We start from the raw sequence: 22,525 nt of genomic DNA, 5'->3' as shown, positions 1-22,525 counted from the left end.
CCCATCAACATATTTCCTTAAAGCGTCGGATATATTTATTCTCATGTTTATTTCATTATACAGTGCGTATCAAAACAGTTTACACTTTGAAAAAGCCCTGGGAATTATAAAATATACAACATGTGTGTAATTTTTTCACATGTATTCTTGGGTTTGGGTCTCATCTATCTAATGAAAGTAAAAGTTTTGACAGAATGTTACACTTGAGTGAGCACTGTTCATTTTTTAAAAGCTCGCAGAAATCTGCGCAGAAATGCTCGTGTTCACGCTGTGTCAAGGGGAAAGGGCGGGATCAAACTTACTCTGCGAAACATTTCTCATACATTTTCCTTGCACTTTTAGTCAGTTGAAATAAAACAGATACATTCAAGCATTTTGTAACAATTTCGCCACCCAAATTGAAATTTCAACACTTAGTAAGCACAACCTTTACCCTTTTTGTGCCAGCTGGATCTGTGGACATAACTAAGTCTGATCAGAAGTTTATATCTGACATCTCCAGCACTTTTCACTAAGTTTTTATCATTAAAAGTGGGTTTACATTTCATTTTTCATTTAACACTTGTTTCTCCACATTTTTTCCAAGCTTGACTACGATTAAAAAAATAAAAACCAAGCCTAAGCCATTTCATGTAAATCACAGCTCAGTGTAAGGCAAATATCGTCACGATTGCCTAGGTGTGTGGGGGTGGGGCACAAAGCACCCTTCGAAGTGTTTTGGGCAAGGAAACAAGTTAAAAGGGTAAAAGATGTCTTCAAACCAATTTTACTAGCTAAATTCAACCTTTTATTCTTAATTAAGGTCTACTTTTTTTCGAATAACTATTTCAAAGTTCTGCGCAAATCATTTTTCACTAACTTTTCAAAAGTAAGCGGTGCTCACTCAAGCGGAAATATTTTTTTCGACAGTGACATCGTCATTTGCTTAAAGGGATGGTCTGGGCTGAAAATATTTATAGCTTAATAAATAAAGTAGAATTCCCTAAGCAAAATGCAGAAAATTGCATTAAAATCGGATATCAAATAACAAAGTTAGTGAATTTTATAGTTTAGCAATATTTTGTGAAAACAGTCGTCATGAATATTCATTTGGTGGGCTGATGATGTCACATCTCCACTTGTTCTTTTGTATTTTATTATATGAAATTCGGTTTATTCAAGTTTATTCCTCCAAGAACTAGAAAAATTGGATTGACAACTGATTTAGTGCATTAGATATTTATTGCTGCAACTTATTTCATAACAAGGAGACATATTTTTCACACAACTATGAAATATAAAAATTATGGTTTTATGTAATAACATAAGAAAACGGAAAGTGGGGATGTGACATCATCAGCCAACCTAATGAATATTCATGACGACTGTTTTCACAAGATATTGCTTAACTTTTAATTGCAATAACTTTAATATTTGTTATCCGATTTTGATGAAATTTTCGGCCTTTTGCTCAGTGAACTCTACTCAATGTATTAAGATATAAATATTTTCAGCCCGGACCATCCCTTTAAATCGATCTGTATCAATCTTAAAATGTGGAAAAATCTTCAGGATATTACAAATGTATAATTTTACAGGATTTTTTTAAGTGTAAACTTTTTTTGATACGCACTGTAGTGCATAATTATGATGATGACCCCCCCCCCCCGTTATCTCCTACTCATAATGAAAGAATACAATGTGAACGTGTAATCACTTTATAAAAAAGCTCCAAAATAACATACTGCTGTAAAAAGGCTGTTTCAAATTTTAAGCACGTTGTTAAGCCCAACAGTCTAATGAATATTGTTTGATTTTTTTTTTACAGAAGTTGTTAAAAAGAATTAAACAATTACAGAACAATCGCTAGAGGGTATTCATTTGTCTCGCAATCTACTACGGTCAACAAGGAAATTCGCGATCTTTCGCAAAAAGTGTTCACTAGCTTTCGGAAATTCGTGACCACTCTCGCAAAAAGTGTTCACGAGCTTACAAGTTCACGAGCTTTCGACACTTTTTGCGAAAGTGATCACGAATTTCCTTGTTGACCATAAGACAAAATTGAATACCCTCTAGCGATTATTTCAGTCCGCAATAATGAACCTATTTAGAATTACAGAACAAGTTTAAACAACTAGTTGTTAGAGTGACATACTTAAACAATGTGTTTTTTTTTACTGCTTAGTAACTGTGTAAAATTTGTACATTTTGATTATGTCAAGGAGCTCGTTGATTATGTTCACTCACGGTTGTTTCCTGTTGTGGTTGACTCGAACATCATAGAGTAGTTAGAGATTTCTTACAGGTAGAAAGGGTATTTTATTACTCAGCATGAGTGCGCCCTCTAACTGAATATACATTATAGGTTATTAGTTGACCACATCACATAAACAGGATACTGTTCAATGTGTCACATTGGCTGGTATTCTGATAGCGATGGTCAGGCAAAATGAATTTTAATGATTTAATTGATACATTGTATACATATATATATATATATATATCATTTTATATTAGTTATCGTGGAATGTAAATATCAATTACCATATTTTTTAATGTTATTTATCAGTTAATGACTATTCAAGCGATGAGTCATAAATGTTTGGCACAGCGAATTTTTCTATTAGTTTTGGAATTTGATCATAAGCCTATATATCAGATATGATAAGCTGTATATATATATATATATATATATATATATATATATATATATATATATGAGCAATTGTTAGCATAGCGAACTTTTCTATTAGTTTCTGAATTCGATCATAAGCCTATATAATATATAATAAGCTAAATATTATGTAGAATATACTCTGTTGTCTCCTACCATGCCTACGAGGAAAATCAAAACATAAAATCACTTTGCTTAACATAAAATTTGTACATTTTCATCATCATGTTCACACTATGTCACATGTATTTTTCAATATGATCATGATGATATCAAAATATCAGTCACGCTTTATTATTCACTTTAAATTGAAATTGAAACTTTATTTACCCAAATCTTCATTAAAAACATACAAATCAAGAAATATGGATATTTCAAATAAAATACATTTTAACATAAGTAAGAATATTTGAGAATAGTCGAAGGATCACAGAAAGTAACAAAGGACTTTTAAATTAATGATCATGAACACAAAACAACACAATAAAAACAAATGCAGTCTGGAAATACAGATCAAACAAACATGACATGAATATAATAATTGAATCTATATCAGTATACTATTAGTATTATAATTTCTGCATTAAGTGGATTTTCAAATGTCTTTTAAGGCTTTGTACAGTTTTGCACTGTTTGATATTTTGAGGAGCTTATTCCAAATAATGGGACAACTACATAAAAATATATTGTTTGAGAAAGAATAGTGACCATACATTGCACGAGGATCGGTTGAATTTCTTAGTATTATGTACATCTATATGTTGGTTTGCAAAAATATATTGTCAAAATTATTAGGCAAAAGGTTGTTATAATAAGAATGCATAAAAACAGATAATTGAACATTATTGTAGTTAGGAGTTTGGGAGAATATTAAATCTTGAGATAAATGATTCAAAACTTGATATATGCTCAATTCTATAATAATAATAATAATAATAATAATATAGGTATATTTTCCCAGGGAAGCCACGTTAGTTCTGAAAACTGTTCTCCCAGCGGGCCCTGCTATTATTATTACCTCGTTTTTTTTTCAATATGATCATGATGATATCAATTCTATGATGCCCTCCTCTCCCGTAATGTCTGAAGATTTGCTTAATTTGTGTATTCATATGCTAAAAAGTTACAATTCTAAGTATAAACAAGCTTTTTTTTAGAAATATAATGGTTGGCATTCTAAAGTTCTCACTATCAGGTGACACCAGTTATTTGATTTTTTTGCTCATGCCTGAGCAAAATATGATTCATATCCATGGTATAAACATTGGTTTGTGTGAAAGGCATTTGCTAACATTGTATTGACTTAAAAAAAATCTGATTTACGAGGTCCCATTTGTCACCCGTTTCTGTACTATGTTACAAAAATTAAGCCCCCCCCAAAAAAAAAAAATTATTAAATAAACAAATGAATAAATAAAATAATAAAATAAAAAATAGCGTCCGAAAATCATTATTTTGTACTTAAAACAAGTGAAATATAAAGTGATCGGAAACACCATCTTTATTTCACACATACACTATGTGTTCTATTATTATCGACACGATAGAAATTACACAAAATTTTCGATTTTAATGTATCACAAGCATTTCTTTTGAATTTTTTGTTGGCTTCAGAGTTTTTAAGTTGATAGAAAGGCATCCATGTACATATTTCATCTCTCCTTTGGTTTTTTCTAATTCAAGTCTATAACGTTAACTTGTGCCTTTAAAATTAAGGAACTTGGCACAATGAGAGCAGCAGTCTAAATTGAGAATCCCCAAATGAAATGATACGCTCATTGCATTTCTTAGTAACAATTGTTTTGAATTATGTTTCCATTTATCAATATAATTGTAAAATATTTGTTTTTCGCTTAGCTACCGATGTCATTGGTTTTTATTACTTTGGGAAGGGATTCGAGTATGAATCTGAAAACGGATCGAGAAAATGAACAAATGTTTCTTTTGCAAGAGGAAATTATCACACATTCTTTGAGAAAAGATCCCTTTTAAGCGAAATTCATAACATTCATGCTCGCATGCACCATTGAAAGTTGAATATGCATACATTTCCTCGGAATTATTTTACTCCTCATCTGCAGATAACGTATATTTTGGGAGTATGTTTAAAACTTTGCAATGGTAGGTGACATTTTAATAGACTTTTTTTCATTTTGTTTCCATACTGTATATCCTGCATGAAATTAAAGGATCACTCTTGCATGTACGTTTCTGTCCTAAATTAGCTTTTCTTCTTTGTAAATATTTTTGGAGGGGAAATGCATGCAGTCGAGTTATTCTTTGAATTGGCAATTTAGTCTTTTAACGTTATTATGTATATATGTCACATAAGTATGTGTCATGTACATATATTTCATTTTTAGAATGATTTTATTTATCAATGGGTAAAGAGGGGCTTAAAGTAAATTATTCACATGCTTTGTTTATCACGCGTTCATGGGTTATATGCTTATTTTGCTTTTAAATGTATACACAAATACGTTTTTGTTCATTGATTCATGTATATTGTCATATCATTTCTCTCATTACTGTGATTAGACCTCTATCGGAAGAACATCATCATTATGAATGGCTCTGAATAGAGTGATCCATCTGTATCTTGTACATGTTAAAACATTCGCTTTTGTAATTATTCCTGTACACTCTATATTATCTTGGTGTTATTCTGATAATAAACCCAACCCAACCAAACCAAACAACAATGTAGAAATAATGATCAATCCCATATTACCACTACAATATCTACAACTGCATAATTGATATCATAAAGTCCAGTGATTTTATCATTAGTTTAGGAGAGGAGAGACAGTGAGAGAGCTTGCTAACGAAACGATTGATCAGTATTCATGTAAATCGCATACTTACTAAGTTTCAATTTATCCTTTTGATTCTATTGATATTAAGATTTCATTAAATTCTGAATGTAATCAAACTCAATTGAGTTTGTTCCCATTTTAAATACGAACTCGTAAGTTTACGAATTGAAGAGAGAGAGAGAGAGAGAGAGGGGGGAGAGGGAGGGGGGGGGGGGGAGAGGGAGGGGGGTATATAAAGAGAGAGAGAGTCCGAGAGGCAATCAGAGAGGGAGGGGAGGTATGTACAGAGAGAGAGGAGAGAGAGGGAGGGAGGGGGGGGGGAGTCCGAGAGGCAATCAGAGAGGGAGGGGCAGGTATATACAGAGAGAGAGGGAGGGGGGGAATGATCACTTTAAGCATGGAAAGTTATTACACGTTACGATTGTCAAAAAAAAATCAACCGAAATAGAATTCAAAATATTTGGAGGGCATGTCCTATTGTGCCCCAACCTTATTATTTATTTATCCATTTATTTATTTATTTATTTCATTTTATCTTATTTTATTCCACATTTTTTTTAATTTATATATATATATTTTTTTTTGGGGGGGGGGGGTGGGGGACTTGTCCCCTCCCCCTAGTTTGACCACCGTGCTAACTGAGGCGCCATGCTAACTGAGGCTCTATAAAGCCGCGCCTCAGTTAGCACGGTGTAAATGTAAATGGGTATTTTGAGGCCATGTTACAACCGATAATGTCGCACAAAAGCATAATGTCGCAGATTGCGACATTATACCAAGAGCGTCCGAAGCATAATGTCGCAGTCAACGTCGTAGTTTTTCTAACGCATAATGTCACATGTCGCAACGCATGATGTCGTAGCAAATTGTCAACGCGTAATGTCACATGTCGCAACGCATAATGTCACAGCCGCATTTTTTTTTCAGGACTCGAGCTACAGATAAGATATAAAATATGCTTTCTCTTAGTATTTTGAGACACGAGAAAGAGAATAAAATTATTTGGAAATCAGGATTACTCTTTGTATGGATATTTATCGGTTTATTGCCATTTCATCTACTGCCTTTTTCCCACTATCGCATGGTCTGATATCATTTTGTCTAACATTAGTTAGTCAACTATCAACATAGTCCAATAACCATTTCGTCTACTTACCATCTCGTCTAATAGCCAGTTGGTCTAATATCCACTTGGTGTACTCTCATTATCGTCCATGTTCCATTTGGTCTAACTTCAGTTGGTTCGTTATCACTTTGTCTAAACCCATTTCGGCTAACAATCATTTGGTATTATTGCCATGGGTCCAATCACCAATAGTTCTAATCACCGGCTCTATAGGACAATTACCCCCCCAGACAATCACCTTCCGGACAACTACCCCTTGACAATTAGCCCCCGAGGAAAATTACCCCTGGACAATTACCCCCTGAGGACAATTACCCCCCGGACAATTACCCCCTGGACAATTATTCCCAGACAATTATCATAAACAATTGGTGCACATTCCAGATTAAGATGTGGCTTTAGTCTATAACTTAATACAGTAAGCAAACAAAAAATATGCAAAGATAATATACACAAGAACGCCTTGTAATTTTACCATTTAGGCCCTAAATAGTAAAATTACAAGGTGTTGATGATCTTGTGCTACCGTGACATAAAAATTATGATAGAATTCTGGGTTTCGTAAGGATTTGCAGATGGAGTTCACTTTTTACGGCTTTCTTACTGCGTTCGTTTGATTCCAAGATACTCGAGAATGCCTTGAGTACTTCTTACGTCAAACGTACGACCGTTGTATGCCTCTATGCACTCCCTTTGTCTAGGGGGTTATTGTCTCCGGGGCAGGGTAATAATTCCGGTGGTCCGGGGGGGTTAATTTTCCTAAGGGGTAATTGTCCGGGGGTAATTGTCATCGGGGGCAGTTGTCCAGGGGTAATTGTCCTAGGGGAGTAGTTGTCCAGGGGTAGTTGTCCGGGGGGCAATTGTCCTCAGGGGGTAATTGTCCTCGGGGGTAGTTGTACAGGGGGTAATTGTCCGGGGGTAATTGTCTCGGGGGTAATTGTCCGGGGGTAGTTGTCCGGGGGGTTATTGTCCCGGGGGGGATAAAATTGTCAGGGGGTAGTTATCCGGAAGGGTGATTGTCGGGGGGGGGGGGGTAATTGTCCTAGAACGGGTGATTGGACCTGTTGGTGATTGGACCCATGGCAACGATTCCAAATTATTGTTAGCCGAAATGGATTTAGACAAAGTGATAACGAACCAACTGAAGTTAGACCAAATGGAACATGGACGAAAATGAGAGCACACCAAGTGGTTATTAGACCAATTGGCTTTTAGACCAAAAGGTAATAGACGTAATGATATTGGACAAAGTGGATATTGAACCAATTGAAAAAAATACAATTAGACTAAATGATAATATGAAAAACGGCTATTAGACCAACTGGATATTAGACGAAATGGTTATCGGACTATGTTGATAGTTGACTAACTAATGGTAGACGAAATAATATCACACCATGCGATAGTGGGGGGAAAGGTAGTAGACGATATGGCAATAAATCGACAAATATCCATACAAAGAGTAATCCTGATTTCCAAATAATTTTATTCTCTGTCTCGTGTCTCAAAATACTAAACAAAAGCATAATCTTTAGCTCGAGTCCTGAAGAAAATACCGCTGTGACATTATGCGTTGCGACATGTGACATCATGCGTTGACAATTTGCTGCGACATTATGCGTTGCGACATGTGACATTACCGACCTTTCGTTTTAGGACGCGCACGCTTATTTAGAACGGTTGTTCATTTTGGAAGAGACTTTTGGGCCCGTCGTCATGGTCGTAAAACTCCGTCCTGTAATGCAAATTGTGTGACATGAGATTTTTTTTTCGTTTCGCATCTGGAACGGAAACATTCAATTTGCGTTTCGTGTGCAAAATTCTGGTTGCTACTATGGTAACAGCGATATATCTGATTTAGGACGACTTTCCAAATCCAAATTTGGTTCCTCCCAGAGCTCGAGAGGCCGCCCGGGGGACCCACTTCCATTGAATGGTGGGTACCAGGCGCGACCACACGTAAAAAGGGAAAGAGTGGGTAAGTACGTTACGTATAGGCCTATGTAGCGTTATGAGAGTGTGAGAAACAATGATTAAAATACTGAAAAGGGATATATTTCCACTACTTGTAGGGTGTCACAACCCAAATACTTGTTGAGAGATGCATTTTCATAATCTGGAAAAGACCTTCCCTTGTTTAGGGTGCTTTTCGAAACCCCATGGTCGCTCCTGGTATCCACTCATCAATGGAAGTGTACCCCCCGGCGAACCCCCCCCCCCCCCATTTCTGCGGAAAAGTAAAACATACTGCTCATTTCATTGTGTGCTAGAGGCATATCGTTTATGTAGAAGGTGCTGGGAAATGAAAAAAAAAACTCCTCAAATTTAGACGGTTTATGGCCTGTTTCATGCTGTGTACATGTCAACGCATGGGAAATGATTCGGCTTGAGAGGTGATCTGACCCACGGAATCAATTGCCAGTGATCCACAAATAATGCACATTAAATGCCATATCGATTCGATGGACTGTAATAATTCTATATCTAAGCCTCAATTCGGTAAGTTTTTCCTTACTCAATATGTACTCGATTTGTTTGAACATGGACCTATTACGTGGTTTGAAAAACCACTTTCTTATCCATGTCATAATCTACATTTCGCATGTCTCTAGCCAGCTGGAGTCATAGCCATGATACAGGTGCAGTCCCGCCGCGAGCTTAGGCAGGCAAATTGCATGGCATGGCATGCTGGTATCGTATGAAAGAGCTTTGCACACGAAAAGCAAGATCTATAGGGCCTGTAACACAAAGCATGTCAATTATTGTAAAACAGTTTTCTACGTTTGATTGTATTGACTGTAATGTATAATCAATCTAGAAATTAGAGTCTATGATTAATCGTTAACTTTTGAGTTACCCGACTCTAATCTCGCTTTGTAGAGATTTGCGAAAGGTGCCTATTATGCGTTAGAAAAACTAAGACATTATGCGTTGATTGAGACATTAGGCACTTTCGCATCGGCAACGCAGACGTTAAATCAGCGGTCGTGTGCAAATCACCGACCTATCGATCCGATTCGGGATGATTTTTGCACACGTCACGTCGAGAAGCTTCGTCATATCGGCCTCGCTTTATACTTTACATCGTGACCCTGTTGAGCCCGAGCGCGAGTACTCCACATCACAGATCCTATACTCAAGACAATCACCGCGCCTGTAGAGTAGATGTGCTTATTTTTGTTCTTACACTCCATAAAGGGAACATATATCCGCAAAGTTAATTATTGATTTCCCAATTACAGTGTAAAACAAGATGTTTATCAAAATGCAGGTCTATTATGGATTCTGGTTTTGAAAATGTATGAAATCTTATGAACACCACTTCGATATAATTAATCTAACCTTTTAAATCCCTGATTAATGTAAGAATATTTTGAAATCTAACCCTCCTATTTTTTTTTGGGGGGGGGCATAAAGTCCACATGCCCTTCACCATGTATCCGAGATGGCTTACCGTGCATAGGTACTGGACGGGCAAACCGATCGCTCAGCTCAGGCATGAAGCAGCAGCATCAGCTCCGGACCGGGCCGTGTGTTCATTTTTCACACTGGGGAAATCCCTTGGTTTAATTCCGAGCGCGCGCGCTCCCACGTTTTTCTTTTTCATCATGGCAAATCTACACGAAGTTCAGGATGCGCTTGTTGCAGCCTACATTTTTGATGTCATAGATGAGGAAGAATTCGTCCACCTGGCCGACATCAATGCACCAGTCAATCCTGACATACAATATAGGCATGAATTTCAATTAGATGATCTGAACGACGATGAATGCATGAGTTTTTTCAGGTAAAATTCTTGAACCTTTTCCTACTGCTAGCTAACATACGCAGCTCTATCACCCTATATGCCATGCATGTCTAGTATGATAAAGATAAGACGTTGAGATTGAGATGATTTTTCTGTGTATGAGCACGGCATTTTAAGATTCCAATATAGAGCACCGTAAAAACAGGTAGAATGAGTGATAACGAATGTGGCCATGGGGGAAATATGATAAGTCAAGGTGGAATGAACATGTTTACAAACAGTACGGTAAAGTACGTCGGAAGCGTAATGAACATAGGTATTTGAAATATACACATGAAATCAACATGAGCGGCTTCCACACTGTGGTACGCAGGGTTGTTGCACTTGCTGAAGTTATTGACATGCTGTATGATCAGGATGATGGAATAAGTCTAGGCTGGGGGTTTAAGGCTTACATTAAAGATATAGCATGTATTTCTTGAAAAAGAATTAAATTGTACTCAGATTACTCAGGTGGCTGAGTGGAAGCATAAATGAATTGGCAGTAAAATTAAGCCTCGGGCCCATCAAGTTAGCCTTCATGAGTTTTTCTTCTTTTCCCACAGGGGAACTAAGTTATATGTAATTGGGTATCATGTCATGATTTGGCTTAATGTAACGAAAGGTTTATTTTCATTTGGTCCAATACCAATTCATTTAATTGTCAACTCTACTATCATTTGATGTAATATCCACATGGTTTTATTATCAATTATCATTATCATTTCGTCCACTGACCATTTCGTCTAATAACCAGTTGGTTTAATAGCCATTGAAGTCCATATACCATTTGGCCTAATTTGACGTATGGGGCGTTGCAGGAAACTTGCAATCAAATGCAAGTCTGTGTTCGTTCCTGTTCGTTCCCCAAATCAATCATATGCCGTGCAATCAATTGCAAATTAACGATTGATTGCTAATCTGTTCCATGAAACAAGGAGTGTAATATGATATTTGCTATGGTTGCAAATGATCAATCAATTCTAAAATTGCAAAAAAATAATATTTGCCATTGCAAATATTTTCTTGCTACACACACTAAGTGATAATTGGGCAAAATGAATGAAAATAAAACAGATATTATACCAATAACTGGTTATAAGACGAAATGCTCCTAGACGAACTGATGATAGCCGAAGTGATGGTCTCGGGACCAAATTGTTATTGGACCAATTGGTCGCTAGACGAAATGGTGGACAGACTGGCACTAGACTAAATGAAGGTAGACCATGTGGTGAGCGGAAGAGTTGGCAGTAGACCAACTGGCAATTTACATACCAGAGCAAGCATGGTGATGGGCGCTGTCGCATTGGGACGTACCCCTTTTCCCTACGGTTTTGCCTAAAGTGCGTTATTTCATGTATTTATTATGTTCCTCCTTTTTTGGTAAAAAAAGGAAAGAGGCTATTATTCAGCTCAGAATATTGGACAGACACCCGAAGGAAAGAAAGGAAGAGGGAAGCGGAAAAGAAGGGAGAGTAAGAAAAAGTGAAATATAGGGGCCAAAGGGGAGAGGGGAAAGAAAGGGAGATGGAAGGGAAGCGAGATGGTGAAGAAATGGAAACGAGAGAGAGAAAACAAGGAAAATAGAGAAAATAAGGGAAGGGAATTGGGAAATTGAGTGACTGGGAAGTGAGCAAAAAGAAAAAAATAATGTAATTGTAATTCTGTTACATATTCCCTCTATCCTTCGTCTTTTTTTTCTCTTTTTCCTTCCGTGCCTTTTCCCTGTTATTTTCCTTTTTTTATCTATATCCCCTTTTGTATTACTCGTACTCGTCTTTCTTACTTTCCTCCATCTTTTCATAAATGTCTCATCAGTGTATTTATAGATGTATGTATGAAAACTGACTTTATTGTCGCACACCCCCTTTTCTCTTACACACACACACCCCCTCATATTGTACTGAAATTTTTAAATCACTCACAATACAGCAGTATTTAATTTCTTTTTGTTGCATTACAGATTCCAGAAAGATGATATATATCGTCTGAAACATGCACTAGGCGTTCCGGACAGAATCACCCTTCCAAACAGATCAAATCTAGATGGCATTGAAGCACTCTGCATTGGCCTTCAACGTTACGCCTATCCATGTCGATATGTGGATTTAGTGAAGGACTATGGACGGCCAGTGCCCCAACTCTGTTTAGCATTCAACTGGATTACTAACTTTGTCTATGATGCCCACAGGCATAGGCTGTCAACATTAGAGCAGGGGTGGCTTGCCCCTCAGCATCTTAGAACATTTGCCAATGCTATTCACCAGAAAGGGGCACCTATCAACAACTGCTGGGGGTTCATAGATGGGACCGTGCGTCCAACCTGCCGACCTGGGGTGCACCAACAACTAGTTTACAATGGCCACAAGCGGGTTCATTCCCTCAAATACCAAGCAGTATCCACACCAAATGGCATGATTGCCAACCTGTATGGCCCTATAGAAGGACGGAGACATGATGCGTTTCTCTTACGGGAATCAGGTCTGCTTGCAGAACTTGAACGTTTTTCCCATGACCCAGATGGCAACGTGCTCTGCATCTACGGGGACCCTGCCTATCCACTCAGACCGCAGCTCCAAGTCCCGTTTCCAACAGTGGACATAACCCCAGATCAGGCAGCATTCAACGGAGCCATGGCAACTGTGAGAATTTCGGTAGAATGGACATTTGGTGACATAATCAATTTCTTCAAATTAACAGATTTTAAGAAGACGCAGAGAATCTGTCTTAGTCCTTGTGGGAAAATGTATATTGTCTCTGGGATTGTCACAAATGCCCACACTTGCATTTATAGAAACATTACCTCCTCATATTTTGAACTTGTGCCGCCATCTCTGGAGGAGTACTTTCAATGAAATGGACAAACATTAAAAGTTAATGATTCTTTCAAGTTTTCTATCCCATTTCTATTTCACATAAAGAGGTGAATAAAGTGTTCATATCATGTGTAGTGAATATTAATGCAGTGTGTTTTCATTCTTGTTTGCTGACAGCCAGCTTTACTTTTAAACTCTTAACATGACTTATTTACTTAGTGCATTTCTCTAGATAGTTAAATAAACAAGAGTTAAAATAAAAGGCGTTGCCAAAAATGTTTTACATACCATTTCTCACACATTTGATGGCAACATTGATTGGAATTAGCTTGGGTTTTTTTTCCCAATACTCCTTTTTTATAATTTCTTCACAAGACTTTTGTACATACATTGAACATTCAAATATGTCTTAATGACCAAAACCTTTCTTAGTGTCAGATGTCTTTTAAGTTTTATCTAATTTTGCATTGATTTTACTATTTAATGGAAAAGATTATGGAGAAAAGTCCAAGTTCAACAGTGAAAATTGTATATAGATCCATTGTACAACAAGAAAGTTACATTGGTCACGTTTCGCTTAATTTAACCATGGAGGTCCATGATTTGAAAAAAGGTTATCTCGACATCCTGGTCATTATGCAAATAGGGGGACTGATGATGTTGCCCATTAACTATTAATCATAGGAAATTTAAGATATTTTAGTTTTCTCCTCGATGAAGTTATTTGTATATTCTTCCCTGAATATATGAAATGTATATTATTTGTCTTTATTCCTTGAATTATTATATTTATTTTGTATTATTTTGTACTTCTAGTTTTGAACAAAATATTAGCAAATGCCAGTGACGTTCTAATAAATTCAATTCATTATTTTTACATTTCATGGTTCATTCAATTTTGTCCTTGTCAAATCTGTGAAAATTAAAATCTTGTCAAATTTTAACCAAACAAAACTAACAAAAGGAGGACATCGACTCTCTCATTTTTATGTCAGTGAGTACTGAAAAATAAGCGAAATTTAAAACTGTCCCAAGTGTATTTTACCTCTGACTTTATTTTTTGAGGGTTTTGCCTGCATCTTTATCCATTGATTTAAATCGTTTGTCTGAGGTGGACGACATGACATTTAAAACAAACTAAATATCCGAATGAAAAAAAAATAACACACCTCTCCCAGGAAATTGCAGCTTCTGATCTACATTTGGGGATAAAAAAGGCAGCCAAACAGAATTTAGAAAATAGATACCTTTATTTCTCAAGAGATGTATCACATACCTCGGCAATGAGTCTGATGTCATTCTCATAATATACAACAAAAATGATTTTAAAAAGACAGAATTCTGTATAAAAATACACACAAACCAAATGATCTAAAAAATCAAATGTAATATGCAGCTTTTTTTTGCAATAACCCGTTTCACTCTAGTCACATACTGAATGACATATCAATAAATATTTCTTTTATGTTGAGGGTGATACTTTGAAAGGTACAGTATACAAAACATGAATCTCTTCTTCCGTGTATCACATATTTCAGGGGAAAACTCTTGTTATAGCTTCATGCACACTCTCATAAACATTTATCTTTGGGATGTTTATTTCACTTTAGGCACAGAATACTTCAAATATTCAATGAGTTGAGAATGATGAGAGGACAACACCTCACGTTTCGAGCAAACTTTTTATAGCTTCATGACACTTTTCATGAATTTGTTCTAGTGTTTATTTAAGCAACAAAAAAAAGAAATGTCTAAATTGTGACATATACAGCCTCTCTCTATCTCTTAAATGGTTTCTTTCACTTTAGGCATTGAAATTATTTCTAAAAGTGAATCAAATATTGTACAGTAAACAAACTGATGTAAAAGCCAAATCATCTATGTCAGGTTTAGGTGAATCCATTACATAAAATAATCTCTGGTTATCATGTCACATACCTGTACTGAATAATGAAACCGCTAGATAGAAGTTTACATGCAAGTAATGACATATTTTTATCTATATTTTTGTGCATTACTAAAAAGTAGACATATCTTTTCAAATGACTAAAATAATTATCTAAAATAAATATATAAAAGCATAAATACATATATGTTACCAAGTAAAAATAAAGTTGCACACATTGTAACGGCAAGTATTGTTCGTTCAACGCGTCTCTTTGGTAAAATGTTAAAGAAAATGAAAGATCTGGGTCACACTGAGGACTTTACAAAGTCAAACACACACAGTGAAATAAAAAAAAATTCATAGGGGAATGAAACCAATGGAATAGGCTGGTGTCGGAACAGAAAAATCAAAGAATAAGAAAAAAGAAAGTTTGAGAAAAATCGGACATATAATGAGAAAAATTACGAGCATTTAATTGTTGCAAGCACTAATGCCATGGAGATCCTTCCATTGGCAATGCGACAAGGATGTATGATGTCATATGTGAACAACTTTCCCTCTGATGGACTATAAAATACCCTCAAAATGTATCTTTTTGCCTTTTCTCATGGTGAAACAAACTCTTTATTGATGATGTATTCTTTAAGAATCTTTATTACATGCCCTCCTACAGAAAGAACACATGATCTACTGATAGATATGACAAAAGAGGCAGTAGTGAAATATATAAGTGAAATATATACTAAAGTAATGGGGAGAGTTGTTCACGATTGACATCACACATACTTGTTGCATTTCAAATTTGAGGATCTCCATATCATTAGTGATCGCAATATTCAAATGCTCATAACTTTGTCATTATTTGATCTGTTTCTTTGATTTTTCTGTTTTCACACGAGCTATCTTGTTCCAAAGATTTCATTCTCCTTTAAATTAATTTGGCAAGTAAGTAAAGTTTACACAAAATCATAAGCCTCATCTTGACAGGCAGATGCAACTAAATAACTTAAATTTGCTTATATACTTCTCTTTTTAATATTGAAAGACAAAAAAATATCCATCAAACGGTCACTCCAAACACTATTTTCTTGTATCGGCTATGGACTTCAGAAGAGCCAACATCATTGTCTGCATGTTTTGGTTGTGTTGTTGTTGCTGCTGCTGTTGTTGTTGTTGCTGCTGTTGTTGTTGGAGGAGTTGTTGTTGCTGTTGTAGCATTTGCTGTTGCATTGCTTGAAATTGTCTGTCACGTTTCTCCTCTTCTTCTTTCCGTTTAGCTTCTTCCTCTCGTCTCCTTTCTGCTTCTTCCTCCCGTCTTCTGTTTTCATCCTGAAGTCTCCTCTCCATCTCCTCCCTTTTCAATGCTCGGTCCATCTCCATTTTCCGTTCCAGCAATGATAGGGTACATCGGCCTGTGTTCCTTTGAGACCGTAATCCCGTGCTCCATTCACCTTGGTGTCTGAAATGGAAATATTTTCATAGGTTTTGCAGAAAGGGAAGTGTTAAAAATAAATTGAAATCAAAGTGTTTCTCTCATTTCAAAATCACATCTAATTGTTTTCGATGAAAAACACTGTTTTGCATGGGCCTACATGGTTAGCATATCAACAATATCTCGCCCTATAACAATTGTGGGATGATCACCCCCCCCCCCTGTATAGCTCTAACACTACGCTAATATGATTCTTCTCCCCTCAGAATATAACGTCGCAGCGCCCCATGCAATGATATGACAAAAATGGCTGAAAATTGAACTTAAGTACAAAGTAAATGGCCTTCGTCTGTTATTTTTTCTGTTTGTATAATTGACATTCATCAATTGTTTTGGCTAATTTTACTGATACATTGTCTAACCCTGAGGAGACAACTCAGCTCCGGTCAAAATTAGGTTCCAAGTTTTAAAACCTAACCTTATGGTAAAATTGATAGTAAAATATACAAAACAATTGGAATCAGAGCAGAAAACATAATTTGTATTCAATGAGAACACTTGTCACAGCATAATGGTTAACTTGCCACAATTTTTTTTTTTGGGGGGGGACAGTTGTCTCAAGTGCTGTGTTAGATAGCATCCATGAAGAAAACTTCTGCAAAAATTGAAATTTCAATAAAAATATTAGTGTCTTATTTACTACAATAATGGTAAAAAATATTTTAATCAAGAGTTAATTCAAATCAATAGACAGATATAAAAAGGGATGAGGGTGGGGATGTCCACGAAGGAATCATGGAATTAATCATGAATATTAATTTTCACCCTAAAGATAGACATTGAACTTAAGACACAAATAAGCACTGCTTCAGAAATATAGAATGACGTGGAGATGATGATTGATCCCTCCACATTCTTTGTTGAATGTTTTCAGCTATGGTAAACGGCCAGTAATGTGAACTATACTCGACCATGATTGAACATTAAAATATTACAAAGTGTAGCATTCACTTAACGCATTTAAAATTTGAATAATATTTCAATGCAATATCATGGTATTTTCAGGCAAATAAAGCAGACTTCTCTATCAGTCATATCTTCATTTTGATTTAAAATAGCGATGTAATTATTTGCTTGACATATTTGTGTCGAGGCGAAACACACACGGATTCTATGTACATTGAATTCTGATGTCAAATCGGTAGGTTTATCAATAAAACACATTTTTAGTTTATGTCCTTCACATCACTACCAGTTTGGGGTACATTATGATCTCATTGATCTTGTAGTGACGTGGAGGCTTATACTTACCAGGGGTGGTATTCTGAGGTCATTTTATCTTTAAAATATTTTATTTTATCTCTTAAAATGAAATTGGTATTCTGAGATGACATTTTATCTCTCAGATAAAATTTACAATTTTATCTTGCGTATAAATTTTATCTTGCGTAACTTTTTGATACGCAACAAAACAGTGCCTGCGTAGACAAAGGCATCGCGTATCTGGGTATTGCAACGCAGATGATGTGCTTGCGCCCAAGATAGTTTGAAGAAAAAAATAAAATAAACTTAAAAGAGGGTAGGGGCTATTTTATCTCCGCGACGTTGATTTCACCAATATTTCTAGGTGAATTAACCCCAAATGTTGACATTAAAATGAAGAAAAATTATATATTTATTTAGAATAACACCTTAACGTTATTCCTGTACAATAAGAAAGTATTTCATAAGACTTGTCTTTACTAATATTGTCTTTGAAATGATGCTTGAAAAGATGCGATACAGACCTCGAAAAAAGATGAGAGCATTGTCCTTTTTGTTAAAAAGAAATCTCTGTAAAGACGCGCGAGCGTATAGTGCAAGCGTATTTGAAGTCAAAAATTAACGCAATCTCACTCCTTTGCCACACCTCCTTGTGGAATGGATTTCCATTGGTTGACTGACACGAAAAAGCTATAAAAGCGCGTTTCTAATTGGATATTGATTAAAAAGTAGGTGTGTCTTACAGAGATAAAATGAAGATAAAATGGTTCTCAGAATACCAATTTGGAGAGATTTTAAGGGCATTTTATCTCACTGATTTTAACGGAGATAAAATATTTTATTTTATCTGAGATAAAATGGATCTCAGAATACCACCCCTGCTCTTTTGGAGGGGTAAAAAAAATAAAATCAGGTGTTAATTTCATTTTGAACAGAAATATTGGCATAAAATGTCACAATACCTCTTTCTTGTTTCTCCAAACGTCTCACAAGCTCGTTTCCTCAGCTCAGCTCCAGCTTCTTTCTTCTTCTCTTCATCATTCCTTGCTTTAGGAGCAAACTCTATATCCTCCTCCTCTTGTATCATTTCCTCTATCGCCTGTCTGTTTCTCCTTTCTTCATCAGTTTCATTAATAGCAATGCCACTGTCAGCTCTCTCTTGCCTGTTTCGCATTTTGACTTGGTTTTTCAGTTGATTCGTTTTGTCTCTTACCGCACGGGCGTCGACTCTAAATCCCCTCTGCTGCATGTTTTCCGCAACCTCCTGCCACGCCTTTCCGCGTTGACTGGTTTTCATCTTGTATTGGAAAGGTTTCACAACAATCACCTCCCCAATCAAAATGTTGCAACTCTTTGCGTCCCACGCCATACTGTTTCGGATGAAAAGAACAATAGGTGAAAAGGTAATTTAATACATAAATAGTGTAGGCCTACATATGTTGCTATTTTTTTATATTAAAAAATGTTCATACATTGTGATTAAAAGCATATAAATCCTGCATTAAAATAACCAAAATCTGTTCAAACTGTCTCTCACAAGACCATATTTATCAATCAGACGTTGAAATAAAAAGATAAAATGAGTATCTCCGTTTAATACACCATACATCAGATATTCATACAATATAATGACTTTAAAACGTGCCTCTTCCTATCAACACAAAACTTCTTTACAAACATGTTCATTGTCCCTTTTAATGTTAGACTGACTTTATCTAACAAACGCACTTTCCCCTTTTCGTATCAAAAAAAGGTTCCTCTATGTAACAGCTCTTTTGATGCCCGTAGTGTCGGTTTAACTCATGTAGTTAAACCGACTCATTAACTAATTTTTGTTATTATTTACACCAATTTGTTTATTGCCGCCATTTCGCTCCTGTTTTCTTACACCGAAAGTTCCTCTTACATGTCTTACATGTATGCGATGTGCATCTTCTTACCTCTGATTAAATGCACTGTGCCCTATTTTGATAAAACCCAATTTTCTTTTCTACCTTGTGGAAATCTTTCAGTCCCTTAATCATGTTAATCTTTGCATTACCAATAGAAGAATCTTCATTGATCTTAATTGCCATTCAAATGCCCATAAATCACTTTATTGCTACTCGAACTTCAATCAAAATTTCTGTTAATCTTATTCTTTCATTTTCCTGCTGTCTCACAAGCTAACGTGTCACTGGGGCTTGTCCATTTATCACACAATCCCACGAAAAAAGGGTTTCATTAAAAAATGACATTAATTGACAAATTGAATTTTCATACCGGTTTGTAATTTTGGAAGGCGTTGCCTGCTTTCCAGTGTCATCGCTTCCTCCTTCGTGGGATTGAGACCTGCTGGCTGAAGTTGTCTAAAAAAAAAATAGAAAAAGTGCTAAACTAAAAACAATTATCATTATTATATATTTTTTTATTGCTCATCCTTTATTGTATAAGGTCTGGTAAAAATAACTTGTCTTTGCTTTCTTCTCCATTCCTCTCACTTTTCTTGTCGTTCTTTCTCTTTAAAATATTCTCTTTTTTCATTCTCTTCTCCCTTCATTTTTCCCTCCCTTTCGTTCTTCCTTTCATTGTTTGTTTCATTTTCCCTTCTAATTCTTCCCCTTATTCTTTCTTTTCCTTCCTTTCTAATTCATTTCTGTCTTTCTTCTTTGTTTCTTTTAAAAGAATGAAGGACACATTTTCTTTCCTTCTTTCTTTCCTCCTAATTTTTACCTTTTTCCTTTCTCTTCTTTAGTTTGTCTTTGAGCTTCACACATTTGTTCATCTTCCCTTCCTTTCAATTTCTTTCGTTCTGTATCATTTCAAAGAATAATGGAAACATATTTTTTCTCTCTTTCATTCTTTCTTTTATCCACATTTTATTTCAACTTTCGTTTCATTTTCTCACTTCATCTTTTTTTTCTTTTTTCCTCTCGATTCATCTCTTTTCTTGCGTGTTTTCTTTCTCTTTTTCATTCTTTCGTTCACCCTTCATTCCGATTTTCTAAGTTTTTTTTCAAATGTCTAACTTTTCAAATGTCTAACTCTGTGAAGCCTTCTTTGTTTGTCGATTGTCCCGTATTTCATTTTGTGAAACAGGGTCACCCTGCTATTGCAGCCAAAAAAAGTGTATATTATGAAAGATACTACATAGACCGTAGAATCTCGATTAGAACCCTAGTTTAATAAACTAAAAGGACAGAGAAAAATAACACTATACTAAGTATGATGGCACCTAGTTAGTAAACAGTAGAGGCATAGACCTATGACTAGATCTAGACCTTTTTCAATGCCCGGTTTCAATGTCATTTCAAGCACTTTTATGGCTGATTAGAGTAAAACCTCTCATATGCATGCATAAGTACAACTACCCCGCGTAATACAAGGAGCCAAGATACTCTGGTAAATTTCGTGTGTACATTTTCATGCCTACGTGAAATGTACACATGGAATAAACCGCAGTACTTAGCATTGGCACGCGAAACAAATGACACGTGCCCAAAATAGTACATGCACCTTTGCCCCTGACACGCAAGTAGTCGTATTTTTGCAGTTCTTGAATCTTAATCGATTGGAACCATACAAATTCCTCCATGATTATTTATATTTTTATAATCATACACAAAAGCAAGCCTTGTTACGTCAATCTTCTTGAATCTCACTTTTACTTTGCCGGGCCGGGTTAGCAAATTAGGCGAGCCTACGTACGATTACCCGTTCCGACCTGCCCGGGGCTCGATCTTGCCGTAGGTTCGGTACACGATCAGTGCAATGCCCCTAAATTAGCCATGTCATTATGAGTTGCAAGTACTTCAAGCAAATACTAGTATTTTAAGGAAAATAAGAAACTCACCGAATTCAAACTTAGGTCCATGATGTCCTTCGAATCTCAATTTTTCACTTTTAACGTAAAGCTGTAACCTGTTAGAGTTGACTTTATGACTTTGGCGTTGATTTAGATGACATTTAACTCCAGATACCAGCTCGGATACATATAAGGCGCGTTTTAGGTACAGGCGCGCTGATTGGCTGTTGCTTCCCAGGCAAACCTCGGGGGGAACCACTTCCACTGACGAATTGATACCACTTTAAGTTTCGAAAAGAATCCACAAAATTTTAAATACGTAACAAGCAGGCTCTTGAAAAGGAAAAAAACTTTTTAGAATGGTTGCACCAGGTATCCACTCGTCAATGGAAGTGGCGCCCCCGGGCGGCTTCCTGAGCTCAAGGAGGAATAAAAAATGGCTTTGAAAGGTCGTCCTTCATCGGAGATGTCGCTGTTACCATAGTATTTTGCACACGCATCGCAGATTTATGTTTCCGTTGCAGATGCGAAATCTAAACAAAATCTTCTTGTCACATAATGTAAATTGCATGATAGTCTTTTACGACGGGCCCAAAGTCTCTTCCAAAATCAACTACGGTCATAGATAAGCGTGCGCGTCCTCAAACGAAAGGTCGGGATAATGCGTCGGACGCTCTTGTCATAATCCCGACCTTTCGTTTGAGGACGCGGACGCTACTTTACAACGGTAGTTGATTTTGGAAGAGACTTTTTGGGCCCGTCGTAAAACTCTAGCCAGCAATGCAAATTGTGTGACATGAGATTTTTTTTTCGTTTCGCATCTGCGACGGAAACGTTCAATATGCGTTTCGTGTGCAAAATTCTGGTTGCTACTATGGTAACAGCGATATATGCGATTGAGGACGACTTTCCAAAGCCACATTTGACTCCTCCTAGAGCTCGAGAGGCCGCCCGGGG

At 36.2% G+C, this 22,525-nt stretch overlaps 1 protein-coding gene across 1 annotated transcript; it reads right to left on the bottom strand.

The window, feature by feature from the left end:
* Positions 1-15,990: 15,990 nt before the first annotated feature.
* LOC121427168 (vicilin-like seed storage protein At2g18540) lies at positions 15,991-20,123 on the bottom strand. Its single transcript, XM_041623430.1, has 3 exons — positions 20,047-20,123; positions 18,747-19,154; positions 15,991-16,548 (listed from the first exon to the last, which is right to left on the bottom strand). The coding sequence occupies exons 2-3, from the start codon at positions 19,151-19,153 to the stop codon at positions 16,170-16,172; spliced, it is 786 nt and encodes a 261-aa protein (XP_041479364.1). The 5' UTR covers position 19,154; positions 20,047-20,123; the 3' UTR covers positions 15,991-16,169.
* Positions 20,124-22,525: the final 2,402 nt, after the last annotated feature.

The sequence above is a fragment of the Lytechinus variegatus genome, chromosome 14, assembly GCF_018143015.1.
Source record: "Lytechinus variegatus isolate NC3 chromosome 14, Lvar_3.0, whole genome shotgun sequence".
Lineage (NCBI taxonomy): Eukaryota > Metazoa > Echinodermata > Echinoidea > Temnopleuroida > Toxopneustidae > Lytechinus > Lytechinus variegatus.
This window is presented reverse-complemented; position numbering and strand designations above follow the sequence as displayed.